At 45.6% G+C, this 23,798-nt stretch overlaps 1 protein-coding gene across 3 annotated transcripts in view; it reads left to right on the forward strand.

The window, feature by feature from the left end:
* The first annotated feature begins 19,544 nt into the window (after positions 1 to 19,544).
* The window catches only part of PTPRM (protein tyrosine phosphatase receptor type M), a 657,833-nt gene continuing 653,579 nt past the window's right edge, over positions 19,545 to 23,798 (forward strand). For 2 of the 3 annotated variants that reach the window (XM_052660546.1, XM_052660547.1), the window contains exon 1: positions 19,545 to 19,896. In XM_052660546.1, the coding sequence (XP_052516506.1) occupies positions 19,824 to 19,896 (73 nt within the window). In that variant the 5' untranslated portion in view covers positions 19,545 to 19,823. The remainder of the gene's footprint in view (positions 19,897 to 23,798) is intronic. The other variant, XM_052660548.1, reaches the window with a different exon arrangement.

The following is a 23,798-nucleotide window of genomic DNA, read 5'->3' on the forward strand; positions in this document are numbered from 1 at the left end:
GGCATTATTTCATTCTTTTTAATGGCTGACCTTTTGAAGTGGAGATGAGTCACTGAAAGGGCTTTCGTGTGGATAAAAAGAAGTCGAATTGTAGGAATAAATCTAACTTGTGCTTATTGATTACAGATTGATAACACAACATTACTAGCATCTGTTAGATGCTTTCACATCTATTTTTCAGATAATCTTCAAAACAAATCCTGTAAAATGATGTATCCTCCTTTTATGTGTGGAGAAACTGACATTAGGAAAGTGCAACTGACTTAGCCCAGGTCCCTGAGTTCATAAGAGGCAGAGCCATTCCTGACACAGTCTGCAAAGGCTGGGCAGTTATTACACAAGAAGTGGTGTAGAAAGTCATGTGGACACACGTCATAGACTCTGGCACAAGCTCTTACTGTGGCAAACATTGTTAATACAATATTTTATCAGAAAGAACATTTAAAATAAATATAAAATATTATCCTAACATTATATCATAATTCATACCTGTTTGGAATAATACGTGTGATCTTTATGTCCAGCTTTTCTAAACGGAGAAAGGTTAGGGCTGGAGAAAGTCCAGTTGTTATTGTTCAGTCGCTCAGTTGTGTCTGACTCTTTGTGACCCCATGAACTGCAGCTCACCAGGCTTCCCTGTCCTTCACTATCTCCTGGAGCTTGCTCAAATTCATGTCTGTTGAGTCCAAGTGACTGGGATTAAAAACAAAGCTGCTCTGAGCGAGTGGTATCTGTGCATCTCAGTATGTCCCTGGGAAGATGCTGTCGTCAGAGCCGTAGAGCGAGTTCCAGGGCACTGATGTTTGAAGTCTTATGTGCATTAACATTGTGTGTGTTAACTTCGTACTCACTTCTGCCTTCTCCTTTCAAACAGGAAGCAGATATCTGCTGTCATTTGCCTCCTCCCTCCCAACCCTCATCCTTTTCCAGTTGTCTTTCCCTTTGGGAAAAACCTCCTCTTCTTGCACTTGGAGTACATTAGCCCTTGAAAGGCTCTGCCCATGCTCCAAGGATGAGAAGAACAACCTGATTGACTTGTCAGTGCTCAGTGATTGGTTCAGAGCTGGTCATGTGACTTAGGGTAGGCTAACCAGAGTAAACTGCTTTATCTGACATATTAGCTTCCTGCGCCCACTGTAACCAATGAACATAAACCTGGTGGTTGAAAACAGACACGTGCTCTCTCTCAGTCCATGAGGCTGGAGTCTGAGACCTATTTCCCTGAGCCACAATCCAAGTGTCAGCAGGGCCGCAGTCCCTCGAGTGGCTACCAGCATTCCTGGACTCCTGGCTGCATCAGCTCCCACCTCCCCCACCCAACCCCTGCCGTGGTCACACGGCCTCTTCTTCTCTGTGTGTGCTGTCTTCCTCTGCTTCCTCTTGTAAGGACACTTGCTATTGCATTTGAGGTCCACCTAGATCGTCTAGGATAATCTCCCACGTCCAGGTTCTTAACTTACTCATATCTTCAAAGACCTTATAAGATGACACATACTGGTCCGAGGGGTTGAGGACCTTTCATCTTCGAGTGACCATTACTCAGCCTGCTACATGTGGGCAGAGTTAAAGAGAGGAAACGTGTCTTTTTCATTCTGGACTTAGGCTTCCGATGGGTGATCCTGTAGACTTCTTGCCTGAGAAGGGAATAGCAGGAAGAAGTGGAGCAGAACAGAGAAACAAGATCTGCTGACATTCCGTCAGGATTCAGCCAGGCCCCAGGCGAGGCCAGCCTCTGGACTACAAGTTCTTTTAGCCTTTAAACTCCCCTTTTGCTTAACACAGATTTTTTTTTTTTTTTTTTTTTTTTGTCTACAAATAGACCAATATAAATTTTGTCTCCACTATTAGGATACATCTTCTGAAACAGTATCTCAGATTGGTCCCATTTCATAATCTAGGGGATTGGAAATTTTCTACTCGAAGCTGATGCTTTGGAATACTCTTGTGTGCATTTTATGATCAAAGGTAGAATCAAGTTGTTTCTGAGAACTCTTGGTAGCTTCTGTTTTGCTTTTTCCATTGTCCAGAGATGTTTCTTATCCCCTCCTTCTGTGCTGTTTTTCTTTCCACTTCACCTGACTCTCACTCTATTTCTTTTCCTTTCTCACTTCAAAGGTTTCCTAATTGAAATGTGCTGAAGCAATTGAAATGTGGTTCCTTGGCGAATTTCTGCCAGACACCATAACCTTTGGACCTGCTAGCGTCTTGCTGTGAGAAGAGACAGTGTATATTGATGGAAGCTTAGAAAAAAGAATCATAAGAAAGTTCACACTGGTAAAGTTCTCCTATGAAGAGAAAGTAAGAGAAAAGAGTTAAGTTGAAAAATGGGCAATGATCTGTCAACAAATAAAATATTTGGTATAAAATATTTTGAGCATATAAAGTGAAATACATGTCACAGATACAGAAATGTGAGGCTATGAAACAAAGTAGATTTCAAGATCTAATTTCAAGAAGATGGCTTTCATAAAAGTGTTTTATAGTGTTTCTACTAACAAGGTGGAAAAATCTGGGCTGAACAGCTGAATACCTGTTGGGTGTATGGCCAGGTGAAAATTAGATTGAAGGGAGTGATGACCCATGTTTATACAGAGGGAGGTCTTTGAAATATTTGCCAAAGGCTGTCTTTCATCTGATGTGTTTATTAGTAACTTCAATCAGGCCAGAATGACACGTTTGTCAAATTCAAGTATGACATGAGCTGGAACAGACAGTGATGAATATACTGAGTGATAGAATCTAAAATGAATCCCCTCAAGCTGGATCTAAATCTAATGAAACCAAAGTTAAATGGCTTCTATATTAGGTTCACATTCAAGTTTACAAACTCAAGATGAGGGAACTATGGCTTAGCTGCACTTTAAGTGGAAAAAAAGTTATTTTTGGTTAACAGCTAGATCAACATGAGCCAAAAATGTTTTCAAGTTGCCAGAAGAGTTCACTGATTCTTGGTTGTCTGGTGACCAACAGAGTCCAGAACCAGGGAGATAACCAGGACCCTCAACCCAAAGCAGTTGCTATACTTGCAGTAAGAACCAGGTAAACTTGTTTTGGTCCAAAGGACAGGATCCAGGTGATCAATGACAGGAGACCATGTGACCTGAGGAAGTATTGCAAGGATGCTTAGTGAGCAAAATTAAAATTCCTAAGTCTTAAGGATGTGTCTTTAACATTTTAAATGATACAAAGTCCCAGGCTCTATTCTGAGAAATTTAGACTCGGTAGTTAAGAAGGAGACTTCAGTAATTTATCTTTTTACAGACCTCTCCAAGTGATGATCAGACAGATTAATTTTTTTTTCTTTTGGCCATGCAACCTGTGGGATCCTAGCTCCCCGACGAGGGATGAAACCCGCACCCACTGTATTGGAAGCATTAAGTCTTAACCACTGGACTGTCAGGGAAGTCCCGAAGACAGATTAATTTTTAAAACACAGATTTTAGATCCCAGAGCAGCTTCCAACATATTTTATATGCCTGAGAATGTTTTCTTTTCAAATTGTACATATCTTTTAAAGTATTGCTTAAAATTGACCCATCCTCAAACATATATTATGTGTTTATCCTTTGCTAGATATCAGAGTTGGGTGACACAGGAGTAAACTGCTGCTCTCAACTCAGCTTAGCCCCCAAGTTCAACCACATCAGGAGCTTTGGGAAATGCCCCACCCCCACCTTCAGCCTCAGGGGCTGTAATTACAGGGAGGACCTGGGAATCTCATTCCTAAAAATTTTCCCTGATGCATTGCCTGTGACGCTCAACAAGCCCTTTCTTTTGCTCCGGAATTCTGTCTTTCATAAATTGACGTTTTATTTCAGGGACTGCTAGGGAAGGGATGATGTAGGTAGAAACAAAGGCTAAAAAGATGAACCGACGCCTGTGGGCTAATCAGTTATGATTTTGCCTCTCCAGATGTGCGGGAGGTACCCCACCCTCTGCACATCTGCCTGTGATACAGGAGCCCCTGGGGAACCAGACCCATCATTTGTGCCCATAACAGTTTCTCAGAATTTCACACGTGTCACTCCATTGCTGATTGTGTGCACTCAGCCAGGGACACGAGATCTCCTATAACTGTGGGATTCTGTGTTTGAAAATAAAAGTCACATTGAGTATTTCAGACTTTTGTGAAACCTTCCTGGCAGCCTTATTAATTTACTCTTATTTTGGTACTCACTGTTCTTTCTGTCTGGGTGGTTATTTTAAAATGGGAAAGGAACCTAAATTAGTATTATACATTTTAAGGCATACATTTGCATCCGTCATGAACTTTAATTTATACTTCAGCCAAATAATTTTTAACAGTTGCTATAAAATCAGTTATTTAATAATAGTTTTTACTACCCTAGTGAATGCAGCAGTAGACAAGCTTAATAGCCTCGTGTCCACAACAAATTTCCAGCTATTACATTTACATCCCTCATGCCTTTGACAACTCCATGGACCAGTCAAATTCCCACTGATTGCATTATTTGAATCTTGCTAAAATCTAGTTCACCATGTGCTCACAGTAGTTTTTTAGTGAATACATCTGTTTTTCCAACCTCAGTCTCTTTTGCTTTCTCCGATTTACATCATTATAAAAACGACTGTTATTTTCAATAGAATAATTTTCTGTAATCATACATGTACCCCTTCATAGGACATCTGCAATTCAGTTCTAAGGCACAAAGAAGAAAATGTGCATAAACGAACTACATTTAATATTTATACACGTAGTAGTAAACATAAGAGGAAATTTCAAGGGGGTTAAAAAAAAGCATATTTTAGACATATGCCAAGGTAGTTAAGGAAGAAAATTTAAATTGGGCAATTGGAAATGTAAAATTAAAAAGGATAAAAATATAACACTAACTTGATCTCTCTTTTTGGCAACTTGCTTTTTAAAATTATGTTCATTTTCTTAAAAGTACAACTATGAATTTTAGTTCCTTAAACTTGAGGTAACTTTGATTATCTGAGTTTAAGAAACTCTAAAGCTATCTAATCTGATTAAGTTAAATTTATCTAACTTGTCTTTGTGCATGAGTACTCAGCTGCTTCAGTCGTTTCTGACCATTTTCGACCTGAGGACTGTAGCCTACCAGGCTCCTCTGTCCATGGGATTCTCCAGGCAAAAACACTGGAGTGGGTTGCCATGCTTTCCTCCAGGCAGTCTTCCCAACCCAGGGACTGAACCCAAATCTCCTGAGTCTTTTGCATTGGGGAAATTCTAATTTATCTTTGTATCAACCTCAACTAATAAGACTTGTTTTTTTGCTGGCTTAATTTTCTATTTATCTAATTTATATTACCAATTCATTCCAAACTCTACCTACAAATATGTAAATCTCCTCCCAGTATGTTTAAAGATGGTGAAGCACAGAAAAGCCTGGTGTGCTGCAGTCCATGGGGTAGCAAAGTGTTGGACATGAGCTGGCGACAGAACAACAGCAGTATTTTATTAATTTCATCTTCTTGCAGACATTCCTCTTGGACTCTTGACTTTGCGCATCCTTCTCTGGATCTTCTACACAGATATTCTCTTATGATCTCCTGATGCTTAAATCCTGAGAAGTCTGTCTTTGTCTGTTGCTTATCTTGTTCCTCGATTCTATGCTTTTTAAATTATTGGTTTGCTTATCTGTTGGCAGTTTCCTCAGAAGGAGTTAATTTTTTCTGAAGCTTTGCATACTCAAGTATGTTTTTCTTTCGACCTCATAGTTTACTGCAGTATGGCAGAGAATGCAATTCCAAATAGGAAATAATTCGCTTTTGGAATGTTGACAGCTCTGCTCTGTTGCTTTCCAGCCTCCTGAGCGCTACTGAGAAGCTGAAGTCATTCTGCTTCAGTGGTCCCTTTTCTGAAGCCATTTCTTCCTGTCTGGAAGCTTGTGGGGGTATTTTCTTGATCCCATTGTTCTGAAATTTCACAGTAATATGCTGTGGTTTGGATCAATTTTCCTCGATTATGCTGTACACTCAAAGAATACTTTCAATCTGGAGGAACTTCTTTCCTGGGAAATTTTCTTGGTTTATTTCCTGATTATTTCTTTCCTACTGTTTTTCTTTTCCTTTAGAGCTTCATTTTCTGGAAAATAACTATTCCTGGCCTAATCTTCTGATTTTCCCATCTTTTCCCCTATCTCTCATCTCCTTGTCTTTTTGTTTTACTTTAATGGAAATGAAATTTGTTTTACTTTAATGAATAAAATCATCAGTTTTATTTTTCATCCTTTCTACTGAATCTTTCATTTATGCTATTATATTTTTTATTTCTCAGAGTTCATTTTTATTCTCCAGATATTCTTTCTCTACAGCATCCTGTTCTTACATAAAAGAAGTGCTATCTCATTGTCCCAGGGATGTTATTCATAGAATTTTTTTTTTTTTCTCAGCCACATCAGACCAAAGCATGTGGGATCGTTCCCGATCAGAGATCAAACCTGTACCTCTTGCCTTGAGAGCATGGAGTCTTAACCACCAGATTACCGTGGAAGTCATGATAGATTTTTTTTTTTTTTTTTGGTAGATTTCATGTCTCTGTCCCATACCTGGGTTATTTTTCTCATTATTATTAATGGGTTTCTTAGTCGAGGTTTTCCCCTATTTGCTGGTGTTTTCTACTCATTTTGAAAACTGGGGTTTTATCTTATGATCGTTAAGCTATACCTCAGTAGAGCTCTAAACAGATAAAAGAGAAACAATGGGGTATTAGGATGCTGAGGGGAAGTTCTAAGCTGGTGGGTGAGGCTTGTCAAGTTCAGTGAGCCCCTGGTTGGTTTCACTGGACAATTTCAATGTCAGATTCTAGGGCGTGTCTCCTGGGCTGGTCAGATTGTTCAGAGAAGAGTATCCCCTCTGGAGGGTAAAAGCCTGGTCATCAAGTGTCCTAGGAGCTGAGTGGGGAAAAATGGTTTCGGTGTTTCAAAATTCATAATTTACACCGTTCCTTAAACTCCATTTTCAGCCTGGGACTCCCAACCTCAGTGGTGCTGGATGCCCTCAGGCAGTGTCACCTCCTGTCACCACCTTGCCTGAGCCTGACCCTCCAGTCTTCCTCCAGAACCGACGAGAGGTTATCACCTGGGTGAACAGACAAAGGATAGTTTGATTGAGAGGGTTGTTACTATAGTTGAGCAAACTTTTAACCAATCCATCTGCTTGCAGCCCACCTAGACCCCTGCTTCCTAAATCCTTGGGGACTTCAGGTCCTTCTCGAATTTCTTAAATGCAGTCGTAGTGTTTGTTATTGTTCTACTGGGTAGATTGTCATTCTTCCTTCCGCTTTTCCATTTTCAAAATTTTGTTGCCCTTGCACCCCTCCCATTTATCGTCCTTGTGATTTACTTCTTTCCCCCAACCTTCTCCCTTTTAAAAAAGATTTCCATATTTTATTCTCAAGTCTTATTTTAAGTGATGCTAATTACAGCGTTTGAAGGGGAGGATCTAATTCCATACAAAACGGAAGACGCTAAAATGTGCCCATTAAACTGCTAAAAAATAAACTGATGGTGAGAATACAACAGAAGTCCAATTTAGATTCTGCATGTTGTCACCACGTGATTATCATTATTTGGGCTTTCAGGAGGAGGCAAAGGTGCATGGGTGGGTTCAATACACTAATTTTAACCCAAAGTGGTGATGAATTTATGGGTCTTTCTGCCTTCAGTATTTTTTCCTGTAACAGGGGGATAAAGACAGGCTCATGATACTATTTATAAGATATAATCATTTCATCTGTGTACCACTTTACGCTGTACAAAGGGTTTTACATACATCTCCTTTCATCCTCCTGATACACCTGTAAGTCAGTTAGGGAAGGTACTGTGAGTCCTTTTACTTCTGTAAACTGAACATCACAGAGGTTCCTGTGCTGGAGGCCACATGCCAGCCAGGGGTGGAGGGGGGCCTGGGGGCCTGATGGAGCTATTTGAACAGAACAGATGACAAGGAGAGCATGAGAGCTGATTCTGGAAGCTGCTTGAATGTCTACATAATTTGGAAAAAATGAGCGTATTAGGCAGGGATAAAAGACCTCAGTTTCTACCAAGCAAATGGCTAAAAAAAAAAAAAAAATTCCAGGTAAACCTATGGTTAGGGAGACAGAATGAAACCCAGAAATTTAATCAAGATTTCAAGAGACCGAATTAGATTCCCTGGTACGGACGCGTATGACACAAGCCATTATCTCAGCACAAAGCCCTGTTTCTTAAGGTTAAATACGGATGTTCTTATCTTGGATGTCCTCTGGGAATCTTATTACTCTCATGGCTATTCTTCTATATTAAAGGAGCACAGAAACACAGAAGGCAGCACAGAGTATCTGCAATCACCACCTACAAGCATCTCTCTTCTCTGTGGAGCTGCACGGCCCATTTGGAAGAAATATACTAGAAACCTTGGGACTTATTGTCCTTTGTTTCATCCTAATTCTGTCATGTTTATCTTTAGCCTCTGTTTAATCAATTAACAAATGCCATGGAGTCCCTTGGCAGGGCGCCCTAGAGAAGATACAGAGGGGAAGGAGGCGGTATCCAGCCTGGAGAAGTCATTTCTTTTGATGGAGTAAGACATCACGTCACAGCAGTGAGGTCCGGGTCTCAGATCTTACCGAAATAAGGGATACTCACATCGTGTCACAGTATGTCACTCAAAATCATTCATTCATTGAACACAATCCAGCTACTTTCCTGGGCAGCTACTGAGTGATGCTGGCTGACCTGGGGGGATTAGGGGTGTGTTGGATTTGGGATTTCAACAAGAGGCATGCCATCTTCTTAGACCATCCTCTGAAACTGGGCCATTGACCCACTGTTGTTGGGCAACTCTGCCATGAGGTCCAGCCTCTTGGTTCTGCTCTCATGCACTTTTTTCTTCCAGTGTTTCACTGTGGCAGGAAGAGGGTGGCTCTCTGCCTTCCGTTCTCTTTGACTTGGACTCTCAAGTACAACCTCCTCCCTCCCAAGGGGACTGCATCCTACCCTCATAACAGAGGACATAATTGGGTACCACCGGAAGGGAGAAAACTCTGCTTGTTAAGAATATTTAAAAAAGAAATCATCTCTCGTACCCTGCCCTTTGAATTAAGCATCATGAAGGAAATACACAGAGTACAAAAAAAAAAAGGATAAGAGGTGAGACCTGGATTCATTCACTAGAGAATTCCTTCCCCAGGAGAAGGCACTCACTGCAAACTGAAGGATGAGAAAAAACCAACATGAAGATGTATGTTTACAGGCAGAGAGAACCATAAATTAGGTCCAGCAGAATAGTAAATCACATTTGATAAGTTGGTAATGAGAGAGGACAAGCAGGTGGGAGGTGAGCTGGGTCTTCTGGGTATCCCCAGGGATAGCTCCTCCTTCATGGATCACAGCCTTGCTGTGGTGAAGGAGCTTGCTGGGAATAACTCTTGAGAGTCCTTTGGACAGCAAGGAGATCAAAATAGTCAATCCTAAAGGAAATCAACCCTGAATATTGAGTGGAGGGACTGATGCTGAAGCTGAAGCTCCAGTATTTTGGCCACCTGATGGGAAGAGCCAACTCATTGGAAAAGACCCTGATGCTAGGAAAGATTGAAGATAAAAGGAGAAGGGGGCAGTAGAAGATGAGATGGTTAGATAGCATCACCGATTTAGTGGACGTGAATTCAAGCAAAGTCCAGGAGACAGTGGAGGACAGGGGAGCCTGGCGCACTGCAGTCCCCAGGGTTGCAAAGAGCTGAACAGGACTGCGTGACTGAAAAACAGCAACAACTGAGATCAATTCACCCAACAACCATTCCCAGCCACCATTCCCCTGCCTTCCTCCATGGGAGAGGTAGGGAAACATGCCACTGAACTCCCCAGCACCGTGGGAGCAAGGCATGGCTGTAGGACGTAATTTTTGCTGACAAGCTGTTGGAGACAGTCCTTTTGGGGACCTTCTCTTCCCATGTAAAAGTCAGAATGCCCCAAGAAGAAGGCATCTTGCCCCTTGCCATTTCTCTTCCTCCCTACCTGGAGGGCAGAAGGAAGCACTCATGTTTTGCGAGACTGAGGATGAGCAGTAAGACCAGTAAGACAGGAGAAACATAAGCCCTGGATAGTATGGTGATGGGGCTGCCCCATCTGGGCTGGTCACCTCCAGGAGAGAAACAGAATGGCGACTTTTCTTTTTTAAGATGTTCTGAGCAGTTTAATTCATAATTAAACTTGAACTCATAGTTAATCCTCATAGGAGCTTTAAAAAGTAACTACCTTTGTCATCCCAGTGTTTAGATGAGGAGGTTGAGGCATGGAAGGGTTGAACAATTCACCCAAATGATTCAGTCAGTGGAAAAAGCTGGACTTTAAACACAGGCAGTGGGCTCCTGCCTCCGACCCTTTGACCACTGGCTACGTGGTCAAGCATGCCAGTGCTGGCCGGGTTTTCTGTTACTCACAGATGTTTGCAACCCTAACCTATCCATCCTTAAAGGATGAATAAAGTTTAGATGGGAATTTTCAGATGATCATATCAACAAATGTCGGCGCAGTATGTGCCAGAGGGCAAGTGAGACAACTATTTGAAGAATTTATGCTAGATAATGAATCAAAGGCGAAGACAGAAAATACAGCAGAGTGGAAAGACACATACCACAGATATCACTTACATGTGGAATCGAAAATATGGCACAAATATCTATGAAACAGAAACAGACTCACAAACATTGAGAACAGATGGTGGTTGCCAAGGGGAAGGGGTGATGAGGGAGGGATGGATGAGGGAGTTTGGGATGAGCACGGCTTCCCAGGTGGCTCAGTGGTTAAGAATCTGCCTGCAACGCAGGAAATCTGGCAGGAGCCACGGGTTCAACCCCTGGGTCAGGAAGATCCTCTGGAGAAGGAAATGGCAACCCACTCCAGTATTCTTGCCTGGGAAATCCTATGGACAGAAGAGCCTGGAGGGCCACAGTCCATAGGATTGTAAAGAGTCAGACATGACTTACTGACTGAGCACACAAATGCAGACTATTAAGTATAGAATGATTAAACAAGAAGGTGCTACTGTATGGCACAGGAACTAATATCCTGGGATAAACCATAATGGAGGAGAATGAAAAAAGAATATATTAACATATGTGTCTGTGTATATATGCTACTGCTGCTGCTAAGTCGCTTCAGTCGTGTCCGACTCTGTGCGACCCCATAGACGGCAGCCCACCAGGCTCCCCCGTCCCTGGGATTCTCCAGGCAAGAACACTGGAGTGGGTTGCCATTTCCTTCTCCAATGCAGAAAAGTGAAAAGTGAAAGTGAAGATGCTTAGTCGTGTCCGACTCTTAGCAACCCCATGGACTGCAGCCTACCAGGCTCCTCCGTCCATGGGGTTTTCCAGGCAAGAGTACTGGAGTGGGGTGCCACTGCCTTCTCCCTGTGTGTATATATATATGTATATAAAACTGAGGCACTTTGCTGTAACTGGATACTAACACAACACTGAAAATCAACTATACTTCAATAAAATAAGTTTTTACAAAAGAAAATATAGCAGGGTGATCAAGAAAGGACACTCTGGGATATCTGTTTAACAACCACAGATCTACCAGCTATGACTAGCTATGGCCTAGTTATTAATACATCACAATATCTTTATTAGATTTAAGTCAGTCTGTCTTTAAGCCTCAGTTTCCTCATCTCTCAAATGGGCATAGTAATCAAACATGTCTTTTAGAGTTTCAGTCCCCTAGCAATATGCTTTGCTCATAGAAAGACTTCTGCAAATATAGTGAGATCCCCAAACATAGCGAGATAAATTCAAACGTTTTCCTCTACCGCTCGTCTCCTCCTCACAGTAATGACTGGACTCTTCAATTCAAAGTGCAACATTTGGAAACTTTAAAATATTAAAGATGAGGAGAAAGTAAAGACAATTTTTTCTTTGATGTTAGTAATGAAATGTTTTTTTTTTTTTTCCTTTTTCTTCATAGTCTAGTGAAAACCTGGCCTTATTACAGATCACAGGCCCCTGCCCACCATTGTTGCTGTAATTTAATCCGAGAGAGGACTCTGACATTGGCAGTATCATGTTTCTTAATAGTATTAGTCAAGCAGAGCTTGAAGGAAGGTACCCAGTGACTTCAAAGGATATTTTTAAGAAAGTGAAATAAGAAGGAAGTGAGAATCCATGGGAATGTCACTGGATACCATGGTTTCCACCCTGAGTTTTGGAAAAACCGCATAACCTCCAAACTGTGTTCTGAGAAAAACAGTTGTCTGGTACAAAGGCATGAGAAGTGATATAAAACGTTAGTTCAAAGCCTTTGGGGAAAAAAAAGAGGAACCCAAAGACAGTCACTGTCTCCTTTAATGAACCCCCACATGGAGAGGGGCTACTGCGTGGAGAGCTGGTGCCTTTGAACTGTGAGTCAGACAACGGGGTGCCCCCTCACACCTTCCGACTGGGCCGAGCCCCCAGACTTCCTGAGAAGCGCCTGCGCAAAGCGTCTTCTCCCTGGGCTCATTGGGGACTTAAACAGAAGATGCAGAGGGTGACTGCACAGTGACTGCCAGTGGATCCTGATAAAATCCTCATAAATCAAATGTTTCTTCCTTTGTCTTTTTTCCATATTCGATGCAGCAGCTTGCAAAGTACGGCTGATGTGTGTGTAGGAGGCTGTTACCTGCTTCGAAGGTGGCTCTCCCTCCCGGGGGCAGGGCGCATAGGCCATTCTGGTCAAGGGGGTGCTTTTGTGTGGGTGTTGTTGCCCCTGGTCCGGGAGGCAGAGGAGAAGGGGGCGACAAGGATGAGATGCTTGGATGGCATCACCAACTCAATGGACATGAGTTTGAGCAAGCTCCGGGAGATGGTGAAGGACATGGGAACCTAGTGTGATGCAGTCCATGGGGTCGCAAAGAGTCAGACATGACTGAGCGGCTGAACAACAACGACAGGAGGCAGAGGTAGAAGGAAAGGGGACAGTGTGGTCTAGTTCCGCACAGGCCCCCTCCCTGTGCACCGGCCCCAGAGTCCAGCCCGTGCAGTGCAGGGAAGACCCCAGAAGCTGCATACAAGCTTGGACACGGCCTTAAAACCATGTTTTCTAGCATCTTGACATTACCATGCAGGGACTCCACGACCAAGCAGGGAACTTTTTGAGAATATCAATCTACCTAATCATTTTACCTAAAATCGGCAAGAGGAAAAAGCTCCACAGAAACATATTTTTATAAACATAATGACCGATTTGCAAATTGTGAGCATCTAGTCCCAGCTAGTAAGATCAAATATAAGAGTTACATAGTAAACTGAAAGTTTAGTCACTGGGGGATTATTTGTAAAGAACTCTCACCCACAATGTTGTTGACACGCTTACAATGCAATAGGGTAGATGGAGCAGAAATTATTATACTCATTTTTCAGAGTAGCACACAAGAAAGGACTGCCAGGATAAATCTCATGGTTTCCTTGGATGTGGCCTTGTGTTGGGTCTGGCAGCTGTTATAAACTCAATGTGCCCAAAAGAAGAGCTTGGAAGAAGAAAAAGAAGAGAAAAGACAGAAAGGAAACCCCGCTGAAGGTCATCCCATCTAAATGGCGTGTGCCTTCATGCTTATTCACTTCAGCGGTGTCCGACCCTTTGCGACCCCATGTACTGTAGCCCGCCAGGCTCCTCTGTCCACGGGATTTCCCAGGCAAGAATACTGGAGTGGGTAGCCATGCCCTCTTCCAGGGGATCTTCTCGACCCAGGGATCAAACCTGATTCCTGCATTGGCAGGTGGATTCTTTACCACTGAGCCACCAGGGAAGCTCCTCAAACCTATTACCTCTCGCCTTTTAATTAGGCCTAGAGAAGGAATTCCTGGGGCACCTAAAGATTCGTCCTAGTGGTTTAAGCCTTTATATGCAAGTGGCTTTGAACTCTGCTTGGAGGAGCCTTGCTTTTTTCTGGTGACAGGTTCTGGCCTCAGGCAGGATCTGAGCAACTTCAAAAGAGGGCACCTGCTCCATTCTTTCTTCTGTGCAGGTGTGAACTGGGCTTCACTGGCGAAAGTTTAAATGCCCCGGTTTCTTCTGGCCCCCGTGAACTGCTAATGATGTGGTTTTCATTTCCATCTCCTTCTCCCCGGTTTCATGTACACATATTCACAAGGTGAGTGAAGCTGTGAAGTCCTGGACGAAAAATTCTATTTGCTCCCATCATGTCTGAGACTAAGCACTCTGACGGTGAGTGCGTGCACCGGGCAGAGATCTGCTTATCACTGGGTCCATGCCCCCCCTGCTATCTCACTGCTCAAGGCTTCTCCAGGTAGAGACAGGTGGGGCCCAGGGGTGGGCGGGGCAGAAACTGTGATGCACTCTGCACACTTAGGGCTTTGCTTCACCAGAGAGGTTTGTTCAGTGCCACTGACGCACACAGAGCCTCCACGTGTAATACCATTTCTACAGGAAATGGAAGTTAATTTAAATCATACAGTTGGGACTCAATTAAGTTGGACTCCAAATTCCAAGCCAGCTCTGTCTCTAACTCCCTCTCTTTCCTCCTTCTCCTTTTCTTCCTTCTATCATGCCTCCTTCCTTCCTTTTGTTCTTCATTTTCTCAACCACAACACTATCTTTGGTCAATGAAAGATAATACATCATATGAAACCTCTGCAAGGGGGCTTATTTATTTTTTCCATTTATTATCTCAAAACATGCTTCCATGATCTCAATGTGTCTCTAAAAATGAGATTTAACGATTGCAGCAGAGCCTAGAGAAAAAACTGTGAGTAACAAAAACAGCGACAACCTTTTCCTTTTCTGCTGGGTCATGTTAGCTCCAATTAAGCCACCCTGAGAGGTATTTAAATGATCTTTTTGTCTATGGCTTATCAGCAGGTGCTATACCTCTAGTGGATCAGGAAGTTTTTGCCTGTGCATGCAAGCTAAGTCACTTCTGCTGTGTCCCAATCTTTGTGACCCCATGGAGTGTGGCCCACCGGGCTTCTCTGTCCATGGGATTTTCTAGGCAAGGATACTGGAGTGGGTTGCCATGCCCTTCCTCCAAGGGAATCTTTCCGACCCAGGGGTCAAACTTGCATCTCTTATGTCTCCTGTATTGGCAGGCAAGTTCTTTACCACTAGGGCCAACTAAGAAGCCATTCTGCCTGTGGCTAACCTCAAAATTCAGCCTAACATTGAGGATAGGTAGGAATGGGTTGTGGTCAGATCAGTGTTCTTTTTTAATTTACATTTTGACTTTCCTGGGGTTGGACAAGCGTCATAGGCTTACTGATGCCCAAAACACCACGGCAGTACAAATGATGGGCAGTGTGGGCTCCTGCCCTGGGCCTGGACCTTACAGGGTCCTGAGTATCAAAAAACAAACATATCATGGGGCCCGTGGTCATCTTTGTCACTAGGGACCTGATGCTCAATGTTGAGAGACCATAAAGCATCCCCCTAAAGATCAAAGCTCAAAACCAGCTTTGCTCAGGCTCCAGAGAAATGCTTCCCCTTGGCTTTTGATCCCTGGTCTTGGAAGGGAAGGCACTGTCAAGACTTCCAGGGTGGACTGCCACTGCCACGGCAGATGGACACACCTCAGTGTGTAGGTGATGTCACCGCAGAGCCACTTCCTTAAAGGAAAAGTCAAATCAATTAAAAATCAAAATCTTGGGACTTCCCTGGCTGTCCAGTAGCTCTTCTTTGTGGAGCAGTATAATTTGAAATCTAGGTTGGATGGAGAGGAATGTGACTACTCAGACCTCAGTCCTGGACAACAGAATTTTTGCCAGGATCTGGCCAAACCTATTGAAGTTCTGCATCGGGATTTGAGTCAAAACCAAAAGTAGGGACTTCCCTGGTGGCCCAGTGGCTGAGACTCTGTGCTCCCAGGGCAGGGGGCCTGGATTCCATCCCTGGTCGAGGAACGAGATCCCACATGCTGCAATTAAAAATCCCTCTGGCCCCAACGAAGATGGAAGATCCTGAGTACCACAGAGAAGACCCAGTGCAGACAAATAAATAAAATATTTTTAAAAAGAAAAGGAATCTTCCTACAACTATAGGGAAGATTTTTAATTTTCAGATTTCAAGAATCTGAGGTAACATTTTTGACGAAAATATATCCTCAAGTTTGCAGAATTTGAGTACACGAATCCTTTCTCAGTGTTTTTCCAGAGAGCTTTCTGTGATGATGAAACATTCCGTATCTCTGTTGTCCACATGTGGCTACTGAGGACTTGCAAGAACCACTAAGGAACAAAACCAGGCGAAATGTGGTTAGAAACCTTCCACACAGAACAACATAGCTTCTGATCATTGCTGTCACCAGAACACAAATTATATGATAATCTCCATGATGACAACATTTGAATGATTTTACTAAAATAAGGGGAAAATTATATTTATGAAATACTTAATAATGCATGAATTATGTATGTCTTTATTACTGATCCATATAGCCAACGATCAATAGGAAATCTAGATACATACAGTGATATATTCAGTTGTCTTTGATACTTTGCTAACTTTAGACATGTGAAAACCAGAGGCCTTCTTTTTTCATATTTATTTGGCTGCACTGACTCTTAGCTGTGGAACTCAAATCTTTAGTTGCCATATGTGAGATCTAGTTCCCTGACCAGGGATCGAACCCTGCCCCCCTGCAGTGGAAGCCCAGAGTCTTAGCCATTGGACCACTGGGAAAGTCCCTTGAAATCTTTAGATATATGATAGGGGCTGGCTTTACAGCACCCCTAACTCTGACCAGCCATTCTGCAAATATCACTGCTGTTCCCAGAGAGACAGGAGTGTCATGTGATTGGATTAAAAAAAAAATCTTCTCTGCTTAGGGGGAAAAAAAAAAACAAGTGACAGGAAATATCCCACTGGTAGGACTCTTACAGCATCCTTCCTTAGAGGAAGTCAAGTCCGTTCCTTCTGATACAGGTCTTCCATCTGGGCTCAGTGCTGCTTTGGCCAGTTATCTGGAAGAGGGAGTGAATAATCAGTAGCAGTTAGAATGGCCAGGGATTGAGCTGCTGGCAAAAACCCCATCACTGTTTGCAATGTGGATTGAAGGCTAATAAGGGCAGAGTCGGCTTAACACTGTAATATTTGGAGATCAGAGACAATAGAAATTCACTGGGCCTCCCGCTGAGTTTTAAGTAACCAGGGGAAGGGACACGGCACTTTCAGGTTACCAGGGCAGCAGGACTGGGAGGCCCCTCAGGGCTTTTCTCTCCACTGCTGCGGGGACCCCTCTCTGTGTACCTGCCTCCCATGCCCCCATCCCCCCAGGCACCTAACACATCCTTGCCCCAGGGTGGGGTGTTCTATGTTTTCTCCTGGAAGTCACCAAGGGAGTGAGTCCTAGGGGCCCACAGTGGTGACCTGCTCATTCTCTACACTGATTTTTGCTGATTTTTCCCTCTGTCTTACTTTTTGTACTGTTTCCTGGGATTACTTTCTCAATAGAACCTAAGACCACTTACACTTAAATCCTTACCTTCAGGCCTGTTCCTGGGGGAGCCCAGAGTTAAGACAGCCTCCTGCACAGAGAACAGTGCCTGGGAGATACATGCTTTCAGAGATCTTCGGACAAGTTCACATACTACTGTGCAAATGATATCCTATCCTAATATTAACATCTTCACTCAAAGAAATTACTTGGAAAGAAAATGACTAGATTGATGTCTCCCTCCTTATCTGGGTCCATTTCACATTTATTAACGTGACAACTCCATTGGAAAGCACCATAACCATTTTTTAAAAAAAGCAAATTTGGGCTCCATCACAGTGCAGGCAGGACCTGGGTGCCAGGGAAAGCCCTGGGGACAGACTCTCCCTGCTGATCCTCAGAGGTATGTGACTTGCCTGCTTCTCCAGACTTCAAATGCTATTTTGCAATCGAGATAAGATAAGTCTCAACAAGTACAGATTTGCAAGAAGAGGTTGGGTGATGTAATGTCCTTAAGAAGTAAATGATTAATACAGAGCCCCTGAAAAGGCACTTCTGATAAATAAGTGGAATATAATAAGTGGAATTGTGTAACATATAATATATAATATTATTATATAGGATATAATAAGTGGAATTCCACAAGAAAGAGGGGCTGTTGGCTGGGGCACAACAGGCAAAAGTCCAGTCCATCAGTTGGCCCTGGGCACGTGACAGCTATGACATATCCCTGTTTGTTGGTTCTAGGGTCCACTGGAGACCTCAGGGTCAAGGTGAGCGTGGGATCAACTCACCTTTTGGGCCTTTGTGAGGACCGGCTCGGGGTAGCCCCGGGTACACCTGACTGAGGGGTGTGTCCTCTTGCTGGAACATGTGCTTCTCACCTGTAGTTACTTGGTTTCTAATTGAACCTCTACACAGGCCTTCTATTGTGCTCATATAGGTCTGGCGTCTACAGACGCTCGGTGCTGGCTCCCTGTGTCTATTCAGAGGAAAACAGAAATAGTTCTTCCCCCTCCCGTCCCCCCCCCCCCTTTTTTTGCAATCTTACAAAGTGAACCTCTTTACTGAAGCATTAGAAGCTTTTTTATCCACTTAATCAAATAGGCATTCCAGACCCCAAACGGTAAATTATGTATTTCCAGGCATCATTCGATTCACTCCCCACGCCTCCTCCTCCGGCGTTTCCCAACACTTTGCACCAGATACAGAAATCACAGGTTCCGTAGGTCCGACCCCTCGTTTCGGTGTGACCACCGCCTCCCGCCCACGGCCGGCGGCTCGCTCGGGGTCCCCCACCCCCGACCCCGGGTCGGCGGGGACAACATGAAGCGGCCCGGTGCGTCCCGCTCGGTGGGTGCCGGGCTCCGGGGCGCGTGTGTCCCGCGCGGCCGCTGCGGGGTCTCGGTGCCCGCGGCCGCCGCTCTCCGCCCGGGCGCCTGCCAACTTCGAGTCGCGGAGAACCCGCAACCCTTCGCAGCGCCCCGGATCCGCCGGCTTGCCCGGCCCGCAGCCGCCGGGAAGCGCCGTCCCGGCGACTCCCGGCCCCGCCGGCCCTGCCCGCCGACCCTGCCGTCCGGCGCCGGGATCGGAGCCGCCGTTTCTCCTGCCCCGCTCGCCAACTCCCGGCGGCCCGTGACCCGGGACAAACTTCTGGTCCAGGCGCGGCCCCGGAGCGGTCACCCTCCCGGAACCCTGCCGCGAAACCGGGGCCGGGGAGGGAGCGGGCGGGAGGGAGCGAGTGGCACCGCCCGGCCGCCGCTCCCGGCGCGGTGACGCCGTCCCCGCGGCCGCCCCCCGCCCGGCTCCCCCGGAGGCGCCGCGGCCGCCGAGCACCGAGTGCGGGCCGGCGGGGCCGGGCGCTCACGCCCTCTAGCGGGCCGCGGCGGCCGGGCGGCCGTGACGTGGGCGCTCCCTTCAGCCGGCCTGCGGGGCCCCGCCAGTCAGTCGGGGAGCAGGAGCCCCGCGCGCAGCCGGCGCGGGCTCGGCCATCGGCGCGCCGCCGCCCGGGGGCTGGCTCGGCTGCCCGCGCAGAGGCGGCGGGCGGGACGCGCGCGGCCTCGGCCCCGGCCCCGGCCCCGGGCACCGCGGCGCCGGAGGCTCGGGTCCCGAGCCCAGGAAGAAGAACCAAGCCAGCGCAGCCGCCGGCACGGAGGGCGGATTTTGGCTCCGCGGGCGCGCCCTCCGCTCCCTTTCGCAGCCGCGCCAGCTTCGAGCGGGGCCGGCGACAGGGCAGGGGGACCCTGGCCCCTCGCCCCCCGGCCCCGAGAGCCGCCGGAGTTGGGACTTCTGCAACTGTTGGCACTCGGAGCGTCTGATTCTGGTTTTGGCTGTTCACCCTCTTCTCGCCGCCTTGGAGGCACAGCTCCTGGCCACCCTCCGCCCTCGCGCCCACCCAGCGCCGCCGGGGAGCGGCCAGGGGCGCACTCGGCACCATGAGCCGACTTGGGACTTGCCTGGTCACTTTGACCGGACTTTTGCTAACTGCGGCGGGGGACTCGTTTTCAGGTAAGCGGGGCCTCGCTTGCAGGGGCCTGGGGCGCGCGGGCCGGAGGGGGGCTCTGGACACCGGCAGCTCCGGGGTGGGAGAGCCCGAGCGGCGGACGGCGAGGCCGGGCAGGGGGCACGGCGGGATGAGCACCGCGTCTTCCCGTCCCCGGCGCGGGAGCGGGGCTGGCGGGGAGGGTGGGCACCTAACGCTCGGGCCGGCCGAGCGGAGGAGCCCCGGGGGCTGGCCCGGGAGTCAGGCTCTCATCTCCGCCCCCGCCCCTCCGCGGCCTGGGCGCGTGTCCGCGAGGACGGCGCCACTCGGAGTCCCCGGTCGGCTCCGGGAGCAACAGCAGAAAACTTTGCCTGAAGTTGGGAGCTGCAGCCGCCGGCCGCCGGGCGTGGGCGCTGCGCGGTCCTTCTCGCCGCGAGCGGCTGCCGGGCCGGGTCGCCGTGCCCGCTGCGCCCGCGCGATCGGTGGACCCGGCGGCGGCGATCTCCAGTTCTTGGCCCTCCCGCCTCCGCCCAGCCCGCCGAGGCCGTGACCTCCGCTCGTACTGGCATTCGGGAGGCTGCCAGGGAGAGCCGAGGCGGCGGCCTCGCAGGTTCCAGCAGGGTGATCGGCGGCCCGGCGGCAGGAGGATCGGGCCCCAGGGTCCCGTCAACCGCGGCTCTGGCCCGCCGGGCTCTTCCTCCGCACCTCTGGCCCCCGGAGCACTCGGCTAGGGGCAGCGGTCACCCCGCCCCGCGGCCCGCGGCCGGGCGTGGGCAGGAAAGGGAGTGCGGGGAGGTGCCCGCTGCGAGCCTGCAGTCGGAGCCCGGAGAGCTCCGTGTGGGAGGACGCGTGGCCGGGAGTTGGGGGTCAGGAGGGGCGCGAACCCCGCCTGGTGTTACCTGCAGCACACACGTGGATGGACAGCCAACGCTTGCACACCTGCACACTTGTACACTTTCTCGCGTGTGTGTCAGTTTCATTAAGGTCTACGTAGAATGGTGGACCTGGGCTTTTTTTCCTTTTAATAAAAAGCCTGTTATTTGGCCTTGAACTTGGGCTCCAAAATAGGTTTCTGTGTTTATTCGGGAGGAATGAGTAAGTTGAATTTTTCTTTTTTTTAATTTGATGAGGGAGAATTTCACTGATGGTAAAACACATATTTTAAAACGTTGGAGACTTCCGTCTGGCCTTCCGACCGGTGGAAACTTACATCTTTACTTCCTGGAGCCTGGGGGACACGCAGGCGCAGAGGCCATGCCCCGTGTTGCTGAGCCCCGAGACCCTTGACCACAGTTGGACTCCAAGGAAGCCCAGCGTGGAGTTGGCTGCTCGCTGTGTGCTGTCAGCTTCAATGCAGAAATACCCTTTCCCGAAGTTTAATATGCCCTTCACTGTGTGGTAATTGCACGTGCGCCAGAGGACTTAACAAAACGATCCACTGCTGTCTGCTATAAAATTGATGCCGATTTTGGCCTGCGTTCTTTTTTACTGGTGAGTTATGGAGTAGACTCGCTAGTTTTAGAGCCTTGTAACTCATTAGTGTTAGAAGCCAAGGATGAGGGCCTCAGTGATGGTTTTCTCTTTATTAAGATCCATAGCTCCCTGCCTGGGATTTGTTTCAAGTTAAGATGCGTGAGAAAGCGTTTGGATGGATTTTCAAGAAGTGGGTAAGGGATTGGGGTGGAGGTGGGGAACAAATATTTATGTAGCTTATTTAAATGATCAGTTTCTCATCATTAAAAGGAACTTCAGCCTAAGTAGTACTGACCTGTGTCCTTGTTAATGCTTATGTAAATTAATAGTCAAACCAAAAGAGACTTTGCTTTTACTAAATTTTATCCAGATTTTTCTTTCAGAGGAAGTATATCATTCTATTTGTTTGTTATCCTACCAGTAATTGAACTACTGTGCCTTCATTTTTTTTTTTTTTAAATTTGGAAAGCCAGAGTTAACCTAGTATGGAGAACTGAAGGGCAGTATCCCAGAGAATGCTTAGAAATGATGAAATTAAAAAAAAATTGAAGTCGGCAAATTTTGTGTGTGCAGGGATCAGATAAATTGCAGTGTATTATGCTTTTGCCCTCCACTTTGGGTTTTAGGTAGTACCTGTGGGAAGTGCTTAATGCTTTGGAAAAGTCAGTTTTTCATTTTTGAAATTTTTTTTATGTTGGGAAAGTTAATTCTGATGTTATGAGTGATACCGACACTTACTTCTCTTTATGAGTCTTCTGGAAATTGAAATATTTGGCTGCTGGTCACCTGACATGGGGATCCTTTTAGAGACAGAGAAAGGAGATTGTAAGTGGCTTGAGGGCAAAGTCAGTTATTTTTCCTTCTTGGTTCCCATAAAACACTTACACAGAGCCCTAGACCCAGCAGACACTCACGTTTGTTGAATAAATGACTGATGTGAATTCTGATCATTTGCAGACATTCAAATTGTACATGAACTGGCTGACACAAGGGAGGGAGAGGAAGGACTATCAGACATTAGACTGGCTTGCATTGTCCCAGTTTTTGAAATTGACATTTTCACCACAGATTTTTCTCAGCCTCAGTGCAACCAATGGACTGAATCAGGAGGCTTTATGTAATCAGTGGAGAGGGTTTTTTTTTTTTTGTAACCAAGATTTGTACACAAGACACTTTGCTGTTTCCCCTCTTTTGGAATGCATTCACAATTGATGTGATTGCTGATTAATCATTTCTGGAGGGTACGGCACATAATTTAGATGCTAGATATAGGAACTAAACATATTGGAAGAAAACAGAAAAGAATTAGTTTTTTTTTTTTGTTCAGGAGGCCTTTTATTTACTCTAAACTTTTCATTTTAAACGTCACTTTCCATTTTTACAATTTCTAAGTTGTTAAGCAAGATATTGGAGGCTCAGTTTCTGCCTTCTATCTAGGCTCTGTATGATCATTCAGAAGAACTTCTGCAAAAATATATGCAAGTAAGAAGCAAGGCAGAAAGTGAAATCATTTTTGCTTCTGCTTAATATTGTCTTTTCCATAGTGAGAAGCCAAGTAGCTGGCAAGTCATTCTTCTTTGACCCATTTTCTTAAAAGCCAGGTGGTAATATATACTAATCAAGGAAGTGTTTGGTTTTATATAATAATGAGATTGATGTGATAAGTTCTAGTAAGCAGCCTTGGTTTGCAGAAATAGAAATACAAACAGATTTCCACTACAGTGTTTAGAACAGATTAAACCTTAATATAATTTTGTGAGTTTGAAACTTTCCTGAAGAAATGTATTCTTTAAAATACTCTTTTAAGGACAGTTAAGGGGGAAACAGCTGAAATCTGAATGGAGTCTGTAGTTGAATTAGTAGAATTGGGACTCTGAGTAGTTAAGTCAGATGTCCCCACAAGGGGAAGGTGGGAGAAACATGTACTTGAAATCTTTGTACTATTTTTGCAACTTTTCTATAAGTTGAAAATCATTTCAAAATATAAGATTTTACAGTACCCTTTACAGAGAGTGTGAATAGATTTGTTAAGCAGTTTGTTTTTTTTCTTTTTCGGATAACTAGAGTTATGACGTTTTACGTTTTTATGTTACTTTAATGAGATTGATAATGGATGTGATGAAAAGATTGCAAATTTAAATCACTGTGCATGAAAGAGATATACCAAGAAATCACTTTACATTTTTAGTGTTATGTGGATGTGAAGAAGTATTGCTTGAGCTTAATCAATTGTTCTGATCTGCAAAATCACAGGGTTTAGTCTGATGTTTTCAAAGGGTTGGTTCACAGATTTTCAGTAGAAAAGTTACTTACGTATACTGATATATAGATAAGTGTGTATATAATTTGAGTAATTCTAAATGAACTTTCCCTAATGAGCAAGTAATCTGAATTATATCTTCAGATGATATAAAACCCTGTATGAATGAAACACAGCCTTTTGTTTTGGGAAAAG

The sequence above is a fragment of the Budorcas taxicolor genome, chromosome 22 (genome assembly GCF_023091745.1).
Source record: "Budorcas taxicolor isolate Tak-1 chromosome 22, Takin1.1, whole genome shotgun sequence".
NCBI lineage: Eukaryota > Metazoa > Chordata > Mammalia > Artiodactyla > Bovidae > Budorcas > Budorcas taxicolor.